The sequence below is a fragment of the Myotis nattereri genome, assembly GCF_964212035.1.
Source record: "Myotis nattereri genome assembly, chromosome: Y".
NCBI classification, from domain to species: Eukaryota; Metazoa; Chordata; class Mammalia; order Chiroptera; family Vespertilionidae; genus Myotis; species Myotis nattereri.
Genome location: NC_138094.1, coordinates 453,655 through 464,388, shown reverse-complemented (window position 1 = coordinate 464,388; position 10,734 = coordinate 453,655). Strand labels below are relative to the sequence as shown.

Sequence of the window (10,734 nt, the reverse complement as noted above, 5' to 3'; positions counted from 1 at the left end):
TGGATGGATTGATCGACAGGTAGATACATGCTGGGTAGAGGGATGGATTGATGATGGATGGATGGATGTATAAATGGACAGATATTGGATAGATGGATGAATGGACGATGGATGGATGGATAGACAGATACATGTTGAGTAGATGAATAGATGAATGGATGGACAGATGGACAGATACATGTCGAGTAGATGGATGGATGGATGGATGGATGGATGGATAGACAGATACATGTCGAGTAGATGGATGGATGGATGGATGGATGGGTGGATGATGGATGGATGGATGGATGGATAAATGGACAGATATTGGATAGATGGATGAATGGATGATGGATGATGGATCGAGGATGGATGGATGGATGGATGGATGGGTGGATGGATGGATAGATGGGTGGATAGATGGGTGGATGGATGGATAGATGGGTGGATGGATGGGTGGATGGATGGGTGGATGGATGGATGGATGAGTGGATGGATGGATGGATGGATGGTCGATGATGGATCGATTGATGGATGATGGATGGATGGATGGGTAGACAGATACATGTCGAGTAGGTGGATGGATGGATGATGGATGGACAGATATTGAATGGATGATGAATGGATGGTGGATAGACAGATAGATACATGCTGGGTAGATGGATGGATGGATGGGTAGACAGATAGATACATGTCGAGTAGATGGATGGATGGATGGATGGCTGATAGGTGATAACTGGAAGCCAGTGTGTGGGGCCTCCCCTCCCCGACGCGTGTCTGTCCCAGACCCTTCTCTCTTTCCAAGATCCTCCCGACCAAAATCAGGACAAACTGACCCACTTTCCCGATGAAAACTAACCACATCTCCTCTGCTCCGCCTCAGATTCGTGCCAGGAGGAACGGGTGTCCTCCAAATCCGTCTTGGTTTACGGCCTGGCCGCCCTCCTGCTCCTGCTCCTCCTCACCCTGTGTGTGTGGAAACTCCAGAGGTGAGCCCAGCCCTCGCGTGGGGTCCCGTCAGACACACAGACGTGGGGGAGAGAAGAAAACTGTCCAATACAGTTATTGGGCGGGATGTCCCATTCCTACACTGCTCGACCTGTTTAAAAAATATTGATTTCAGCCCTGGCCAGCGTGGCTCAGTGGATAGAGCGTTGGCCTGCGGACTCAAGGGTCCCGGGTTTGATTCCCGGTCAAGGGCACGGACATACCTCTATGCATCCATCCAGCCACCCATTTATCTATCCAGCCATCCATTTATTAATCAACTATTATCAATCTATATATTTATAGAAGAGAGACCCAGCTCGCGAAATCGTGCAAGACCCCAGACCTGTTGCATCAGCGAGACCCATTAATGCACCCCGTGGTGACCGGTCGTTTGGTCGTTTGGTTGTTACGTCGTTACGGCCACTGGACTTTTATAATATAGATTGGGATCTGTTCCATTTCTATGTATTGATCCATCCATCATCCATCCATCCCTCCCTCCCATCCATCCATCCATCCATCCATCCATCCATCCATCCATCCACACATTGCGTCTATCTATCTATCTATCTATCTATCTATCTATCTATCATCTATCTATCTATCTATCTATCTATCTATCTATCTATCTATCTATCATCTATCTATCATCCATTCATCCATCTATCAATATGCATCAACCTAAGAACCAGGAGGTCACGGTTCGATTCCCGGTCAAGGGCACGGACATACCTCTGTGCATCCATCCAGCCACCCATTTATCTATCCAGCCATCCATTTATTAATCAACTAGTATCAATCTGTATATTTATAGAATAGAGACCCAGCTCGCAAAATCGTGCAAGACCCCAGACCTGTCACGCCAGCGAGACCCATTAATGCACCCCCTGGTGACTGGTCATTTGGTCGTTACAGCGTTACGGCCACTGGTCTTTTATAAATAGATTGGGATCTGTTCCATTTCTATGTATTGATCCATCCATCATCCATCCATCCCTCCCTCCTTCCCTCCCTCCCTTCCTCCCTCCCATTCATCCATCCATCCATCCACACATTGTGTCTATCATCTATCTATCTATCTATCTATCTATCTATCTATCTATCTCTATCTATCTATCTATCTATCTATCTATCTATCTATCTATCTATCATCTATCTATCATCCATTCATCCATCTATCAATATGCATCAACCTAAGAACCAGGAGGTCACGGTTCGATTCCCGGTCAAGGGCACGGACATACCTCTATGCATCCATCCAGCCACCCATTTATCTATCCAGCCTCCATTTATTAATCAACTAGTATCAATCTATATATTTATAGAATAGAGACCCAGCTCACGAAATCGTGCAAGACCCCAGACCTGTTGCATCAGCGAGACCCATTAATGCACCCCGTGGTGACCGGTCGTTTGGTTGTTTGGTTGTTACAGCGTTACGGCCACTGGTCTTTTATAATATAGATTGGGATCTGTTCCATTTCTATGTATTGATCCATCCATCATCCATCCATCCATCCATCCATCCATCCATCCTTCCCTCCCTCCCTTCCATCCATCCATCCATCCACACAATGGATATCTATCTATCTATCTATCTATCATCTATCTATCTATCTATCTATCTATCTATCTATCTATCTATCTATCTATCTATAACTATCTATCATCTATCTATCTATCTATCTATCTATCTATCTATCTATCTATCTATCATCTATCTATCTATCATCTATCTATCTATCTATCTATCTATCTATCTATCTATCTGTCATCTAATTTATCTATCCATCTGTCCATCATCCATTCATCCATCTATCAATATGCATCAACCTATGACCCAGGAGGTCAGGGTTCGATTCCCGGTCAAGGGCACTCGCCCGGGTTGTGGGTTCGATCCCCAGTCGGGGGCGTGCAAGAGGCAGCCGATCCATGATTCTCTCTCATCATGGATCTCTCTCTCTCTCTCTCCCTCCCCCCTTTCCTCTCTGAAATCAATTTTAAAAAATAACAAAGAAAGACGACGTAGGGAGGAAATGAACGGCAGATAAAGGTTTTCTGGGTAGAACTCTATCGGCGTCACCTCCGTGATAACACTCACGCCTCACCCCCTGATAAGGGAGAGGGGGGTGCCCCTGACAGACAGAAACTTCCTTTGCAAAAGGAAATACCGACGCCTTGCTTTCAGGGAGGGGGCGGGGGAGGGCAGAGCGATCCCCTCAACGGCTTTCGACGAAAAAGAATCAATATTCCAATCACCAATATTTGGGGGTGATATTGGAACCAGACAATCAATGAGTCCAGGCTGCCAATGTTTTTGGGGGATTTTTTTTGGTTAATCCAACAATGAGGATATTTTTTTCCCATTGATTTTGAGAGAGAGAGAGAGAGAGAGAGAGAGAGAGAGAGAGAGAGAGAGAGAGATGGATTGGTTGCCTCCTGCACGCACCCTGACCATGGCCAGGGATCGAGCCTGCAACCGAGGTACGTGCCCTTGACCAAAATCGAACCCGGGATCCTTCTGTCTGTAGGCCGATGCTCTACCCACTGAGCCAAACCGGCCAGGGTTAGTTAAAAAGTTTTCATTTCAGCCCAGACTGCGTGGCTCAGTGGTTGAGCATCAACCTAGGAACCAGGAGGTCCCGGGTTCGATTCCTGGTCAAGGGCACAGGCCCGGGTTGCGGGCTCGATCCCCAGTAGGGGGCGTGCAGGAGGCAGCCGGTCCATGATTCTCTCTCATCATCGATGTTTCTCTCTCTCTCACTGCCTTCCTCTCGGAGATCAATAAAAATATATATATTTTTAAAAATGTTTTCATTTCAGGCCCTGGTCTGTGGTGACTTTAGGCGTCTGAGTTTGCAAGGCCGCCAGGCAGGCCCCCCCTTGAGCTGGTCAGGGTAGCACATGGCCCCTTTTTGTCCACAATTCTGTATTAACTAGAGGCCCCGGTGCATGAATTTGTGCACCAGTGGGGTCCCTCGGCCTGGCCTGCTGGGATGGGGCCGGAACCGGCTCTCCGACATCCCCCGAGGGGTCCCGGATGGCGAGAGGGTGCAGGCCAGGCTGAGGGACCGACCGGTGCACGAACGGGGCCAGGGAGGGACCATAGGAGGGCTCCAGGGTGTGTCCGGCCCGACTCGCTCAGTCCCAATCGGCCGGACCCCAGCAGCAAGCTCACCTACTGGTCAGAGCATCTGCCCCCTGGTGGTCAGTGCATGTCATAGCGACTAATTGAATGTCTGCTCCCTGGTGGTCAGTGCACGTCATAGCGACTAATTGAATGTCTGCCCCCTGGTGGTCAGTGCACATCATAGCGACTAATTGAATGTCTGCCCCCTGGTGGTCAGTGCACGTCACAGCGACTGGTTGCACGGCCTTAGCATACCATTAGCATATGACGCTTTGATTGGCTGATCGGCAGACCGGACACTTAGCATATTAAGCTTTTTTTTAAAAAACTATATTTTATTGATTTTTTACAGAAAGGAAGGGAGAGAGACAGAGAGTTAGAAACATCGATGAGAGAGAAACATCGATCAGCTGCCTCCTGCACACCCCCCCCTACTGGGGATGTGCCCGCAACCCAGGTACATGCCCTTGACCGGGAATCGAACCCGGGACCCTTCAGTCCGCAGGCTCTATCCACTGAGCCACACTGGTTAGGGCAACACATTAAACTTTTATTCTACAGCGGACCTCACCCCACTGCTGGTGTGGGCTCCCCCTGCACGCTCAGGTTGGGGTGCCTGTGGGGTATAAATTGGGGGGGTGGGGGGAGGAGGGCACCGACCTTGAGCCCGAGGCCAGAGTTCCATGTGGGGTCTGCGTCTCTGAGGTCGGATACCTGTCACCCTCAAGGCCCTTGGAGGGGCTGCCCCCCCTGCTCTGGGGAGTCACCCCGTCTGACCCTATGCCCCTCCCGTGCCCGTTTCAGAGTGAAAAGGCTGCTGATGCCCAGTGTCCCGGACCCCAAGGCCACCTTCGCGGGGCTGTTCGAGTCCCACCAGGGGAACTTCCAGGTACGAGCCACCTGCCTGTGGGCTGACGCCGTGGCCTTCATCACGGTCCTATATCTCTCCCCCCTCCCCCCGCACCATTTTAATTTTTATTTAAAATAATTTATTTTGGAGGGAAGGGGGGTTGTGTTTATTTCTCCCCCCGCCCCCCCAGTCTGTGGACCTGTTTTTATTTAATTTAATTTATTTATTTTTTTAAATATATTTTATTGATTTTTTTTTTTTTTTACAGAGAGGAAGGGAGAGGGAGAGAGAGTCAGAAACATCAGTGATGAGAGAGAAACATCGATCGGCTGCCTCCTCACGTCCCCCCACTGGGGATGTGCCTGCAACCAAGGCACATGCCCTTGACCGGGAATCGAACCCGGGACCCTTCAGTCCGCAGGCCGATGCTCTATCCACTGAGCCACACCGGTTAGGGCCAATACAATATATTTTTAAAAAATAAATACATATTTATGTGTACGCACACACACACATGTAGGGGAAGCTGTGGCCCTGCCGACACCAGGCTCACACACACAGACACACACACACAGACACATATATACTAGAGGCCCAGTGCACAAAATTCGTGCACTGCTAGGGTTCCTAGAGGCTGATGGCTGCCAGCTGGGTCCTCTCTCCTTTTCCCTGGCCGGCCCCACCCCTTGGTCAAAATCCCGGACGAGCTCCTGGTCCAGGGACAATTTGCACACGACGCTTTTATGATACAGGATATATAATGATAGATTGATTTCAGAGAGGAAGGGAGAGAGAGGGAGAGAGAGATAGAAACATCCATGATGCCGAAACCGGTTTGGCTCAGTGGATAGAGCGTCGGCCTGCGGACTGAAAGGTCCCAGGTTCGATTCCGGTCAAGGGCATGTACCTGGGTTGTGGGCACATCCCCAGTGGGAGATGTGCAGGAGGCAGCTGATCGATGTTTCTCGCTCATCGATGTTTCTAACTCTCTATCTCTCTTCCTTCCTCTCTGTAAAAAATCAATAAAATATATTTAAAAAAAAAAAAAAAAAAGAAACATCCATGATGAGAAAGAGAGAGAGCCCTGGCCGGTGTGTCTCAGTGGATAGAGCATCGGCCTGCAGACTGAAGGGTCTCGGGTTCGATTCCCAGTCAAGGGCACAGGCCCGGGTTGCGGGCTCCATCCCCAGTCAGGGGTGTGCAGGAGGCGGCCGGTTCATGGTTCTCTCTCATCATTTTTTAAAAAATTGATTTCAGCCCTAACCGGTGTGGCTCAGTGGATAGAGCGTCGGCCTGCAGACTGAAGGGTCCCAGGTTCGATTCCGGTCAAGGGCATGTACCTTGGTTGCAGGCACATCCCCAGTGGGGGGCGTGCAGGAGGCAGCTGATCGATGTTTCTCTCTCATCGATGTTTCTAACCCTCTGTCCCTCTCCCTTCCTCTCTGCAAAAAATCAATAAAATATATTTTAAAAAAAATTGATTTCAGAGAGGAAGGGAGAGGGAGAGAGAGAATCATGGACCGGCCGTCTCCTGCAGGCCCCCGACTGGGGATCGAGCCCACAACCCGGGCCTGTGCCCTTGACCGGGAATCGAACCCGGGACCCTTCAGTCCACAGGCCAACGCTCTATCCACTGAGCAACCCCGGCCAGGGCTCGAACAGACTCTAAAAAACCAATGTGCTCTCCAGGCTCCTGCTCAAGGGCCCTCCAGCCTCTGTTGATCTGATAGCAGCTGCTTGTCAGTTTTTTTCTTTTTCCGTTTTAATGTGAGAGAGACAAACAGCTTCTCTCTCAATCAGCCCCAGGGATCAAGGCGTCACCTCCTCTTTGATCAGCTCAGGAAGCCGTGTTCCCCCTGCACACCCAGCCCAGGCCCTAAACTTCCTCTTTCCAGCCCCAGCTGCTGTCATTGCATTTCATTCCCTGGGGGACCTGCTGAAAGGGGTTTGGGGGGGGCACAGCTGGTGGACAATGAGGGCCAGGGCCCAGCCCCCATCCCGGGGAGCCCAGCAGAGCCTGGAGAGGCAGGCGTGGTGAGAGATTGGCCCGTTGCCTGGGGCTCCCAATATCACACATTCACCCTCTCTCTCCACCCTGGAGACCAGGCATTAGAGGTCTGAGATCCAGGGGTGCCAGGGCCCCCCATCTCCCTCCCCTGGAGGCACCAAGGAGGGTCCCTCCTGCCTCTCCCAGCTTCTGGGGCTCCGGGTGTCGGGGTGTCGCCGGGGCTGGTGTCGGCCTCCCTGCCTCCTGCCTCTGCCTCCATCCGCCTCCTCTGTGGCTGCGTCTCCCCTTCTGTGTCTGACAAGGAGCCTTCCCTCCATCCCACCTGCGAGTTGAATTTCTTTTCTTTCTTTAAAAAAAATATATATTTTTATTGATTTCAGAGAGGAAGGGAGAGAGAAAGAGAGAGATAGAAGCATCCATGATGAGAGAGAATCATGGATCGGCCGCCTCCTGCACGCCCCCGACTGGGGATGGAGCCCGCAACCCGGGCCTGTGCCCTTGACCGGGAATCGAACCCTGACCTCCGGGTTCCTAGGTGGACGCTCACCCACTGAGCCACACGGCCCTGGCAGGAGCAAGGTGAATATTTTGAAATAATTTTTTAAACCTATTTAGGTGTGAGGGACATAAAAGAAACAGAAGGGTGAAGAAATAATAATAATAAAAAAAATTTACTGTACACTCTTAGGTTCTGTGCCGGGGTCAGTAAATTAAACGGACAAAAGCCAGAATAAAAAGATGAAAAAGACAGAGGAGCCTTAGCTGGCGTGGCTCAGTGGATAGAGCGTCGGCCCACGGACTGAAGAGTCCCGGGTTCGATTCCCGGTCAAGGGCACATGCCCAGGTTGCGGGTTAGATCCCCAGTAGGGGGCGTGCAGGAGGCGGCCGATCCATGATTCTCTCTCATCACTGATGTTTCTCTCTCTCTCCCTCTCCCTTCCTCTCTCTCTCTCTCTCTAAAAAAAAAAAAAATCAATAAAAACCTATTTTAAAAAAGGAAGTCCTCCCTGGGTTGGGCTGGACGTGGAAGGGAGAAGAGAGAGCCTTTGCGAATGGAAATTTTCTGCAAAAAAAAAAGGGGAAACTCGTGGCAGAAGGCGGACCGGCCGTTGCTGCTGTGGTTGCTCTTAAAAATAAAAAATAAAAAAAACCAACTACTCAAAATAACCCTCCCGTCAAGAGGCCTGTTTGGGGGTGGCAGGTCCGCATTCCTTTGAGGGGAGAGAGGAGACAGGGCAGATAGGAAGGCCCTTGTGTTGGTATCTTTATGCTCAGGCCACACCCGTTTTATTTTATTTCTTTATTTTTAAAGATTCTAAGTGGTAAGAAAGCATGGCAATATATATATAGAGAGAGAGGGGGGGGGAGCCTGGTGCACGAATTCATGCACCAGTGGGGTCCCTCAGCCTGGCCTGCGGGATCGGGCTGAAACCAGCTCTCCGACATCCCCCAAGGGTTCCCCGATGGCGAGAGGGTGCAGGCCAGGCCGAGGGACCCCACTGGTGCATGATCGGGGCCGGGGAGGGACCGCGGGAGGGCACCAGGGCGTGTCCGGCCCGTCTTGCTCAGTCCCCATCCGCCGGACCCCAGCAGCAAGCTCACCTACCGGTCAGAGCGTCTGCCCCCTGGTGGTCAGTGCACATCATAGCGACTGGTTACCCATTCGACAGTCTGCCCCCTGGTGGTCAGTGCACGTCATAGCAAGCAGTTAAACAGCCTTAGCATCTCATTAGCATATGACGCTCTGATTGGTTGAACAGCCGATCAGGCAACCAAACACTTAGCATATTAGGCTTTTATTCTATAGGATGTATAAACAAAAACATTATATATGTGTGATGGTTTTATTAATATCAGAGAGAGGATTGGGAGAGGAAGAGAGAGAGAAACATCCACGATGAGAGAGAATCATGGACCGGGTGCCTCCTGCATGCCCCCTACTGGGGATCCAGCCCACAACCGGGGCATGTGCCCTTGACCGGGAATCGAACCCAGGACCCATCAGTCCGCAGGTTGACGCTCTATCCACTGAGCCACACTGGCTGGGCTGTACCTCACCTCCTTTACCGCCTCCTCGGCTGATGGCCCCTCATTTTTTCTTGCCTTTGAATCGCAATGGGTGTCCCCACAGGAGTGGATTAAGGACACGCAGAACCTCACCCACTTGCAGAAGGTGGAGGACCGGGAGCCGGAGGATGTGCTGACGGAGGGCTTGGAAGTCCAGCCGCCCAAGGTCGAGGCCGAGACTCCTGTGACGACGATGACGGGGCCCCCGGGCCTGCAGACGGTGGAGAAGGAAACCCCTGGGATGCCCAGCCAGCTCCCAGGCCGGCCCCCACAAGGAGAAGAGGTGCTCGCCCTGGGCGGCTTCAGGTTTACGATGAGTGACAACTCTTATGTGATGCTCTGAGGGGGTGCGAATTAAAAGCCAGCATCTCGTCCGTGTTGACATGGAAAGACCGAGGGGAACTTGTTGGCGACTCAGAGCTCACCCCCATGAAAGGGGCACCCCTAAGCAATAATGCCAACACTTTGGGGGGTCACTAGAGACCCCCACCCCCACCCGATTGGGCCAACCAATGGGTTTTACCCCTCACAGGTGTCAGTACTCAAGAGGTTGAAGGCGCATTCGTTGAAGGTTGGAGAGGATTGATTAGAGTGTTCCTTTAAAAATACATATATATTTTATTGATTTCAGAGAGGAAGGGAGAGGGAGAGAGAGGAATATCATTGATGAGAGAGGATCCAGGGTCGGCTGCCTACTGGGGATCGAGCCTGCAACCCAGGCCTGTGCCCTTGACCGGGAATCGAACCCTGACCTCCTGGTTCCTAGGTCGGCGCTCACCACTGAGCCACATGCAGGCCTGATGTTTTCATGTAAATCGAACCATTTTTTTCTCGGACCCTTTGTTACCAGGGGACCCTGTCACCAGCGAGGATGGGGGCATATTAACCCCCGGAAACTCTTGTTCTTCCTCCCAAATTCTCTCAGGAGATATTCTTCCTTGTGTGGGAGGGATTTGAATTCATGAAGACTCTTGGAGGTCACCCCCAAACACCCGCCTGCCCCCCAACGCCTATGGAGAGTGTATGTCATGGTTTTAATTTTTATTATTATTATTAACTAGAGGCCCCGGTGCACGAATTCGTGCACCAGTGGGGTCCCTCGGCCTGGCCGGCGGGATGGGGCCGAAACCGGCTCCCCGACATCCCCCGAGGGGTCCTGGATGGCGAGAGGGAGCAGGCCAGGCCGAGGGACCCCACGGGTGCACGATCGGGGCCGAGGAGGGACCATAGGGGGGCTCCAGGGCATGTCCGGCCCGTCTCGCTCAGTCCCGATCGGCCGGACCCCAGCAGCAAGCTCACTTACCGGTGGGAGCGCCTGCCCCCTGGTGGTCATTGCACGTCATAGCGACTGGTTAACCAGTTGACTGCCCCCTGGTGGTCAATGGATGTCATCGCGACTGATTAACCAGTTGACTGCCCCCTGGTGGTCAATGCATGTCATCGCGACTGATTAACCAGTTGACTGCCCCCTGGTGGTCAATGCACGTCATCGCGACAGATTAACCAGTTGACTGCCCCCTGGTGGTCAATGCACGTCATCGCGACTGATTAACCAGTTGACTGCCCCCTGGTGGTCAATGCACGTCATCGCGACTGATTAACCAGTTGACTGCCCCCTGGTGGTCAATGCACGTCATAGCGACTGGCTAACCATTCGACTGTGTGCCCCCTGGAGGTCAGTGCACGTCATCGCGAGCGGTTGAGCACCCT

The 10,734-nt window shown here is 51.8% G+C and overlaps 1 protein-coding gene across 1 annotated transcript in view; it reads left to right on the top strand.

Moving 5' to 3' along the window:
• The window catches only part of LOC308512229 (cytokine receptor-like factor 2), a gene marked incomplete at both ends in the record, with an annotated part of 19,981 nt that extends 10,614 nt beyond the window's left edge, over positions 1 to 9,367 (top strand). The window contains 3 exons of the mRNA XM_081082029.1: positions 863 to 968; positions 4,904 to 4,988; positions 9,089 to 9,367. Coding sequence (XP_080938155.1) covers positions 863 to 968; positions 4,904 to 4,988; positions 9,089 to 9,367 — 470 coding nt within the window. The remainder of the gene's footprint in view (positions 1 to 862; positions 969 to 4,903; positions 4,989 to 9,088) is intronic.
• Positions 9,368 to 10,734: the final 1,367 nt, after the last annotated feature.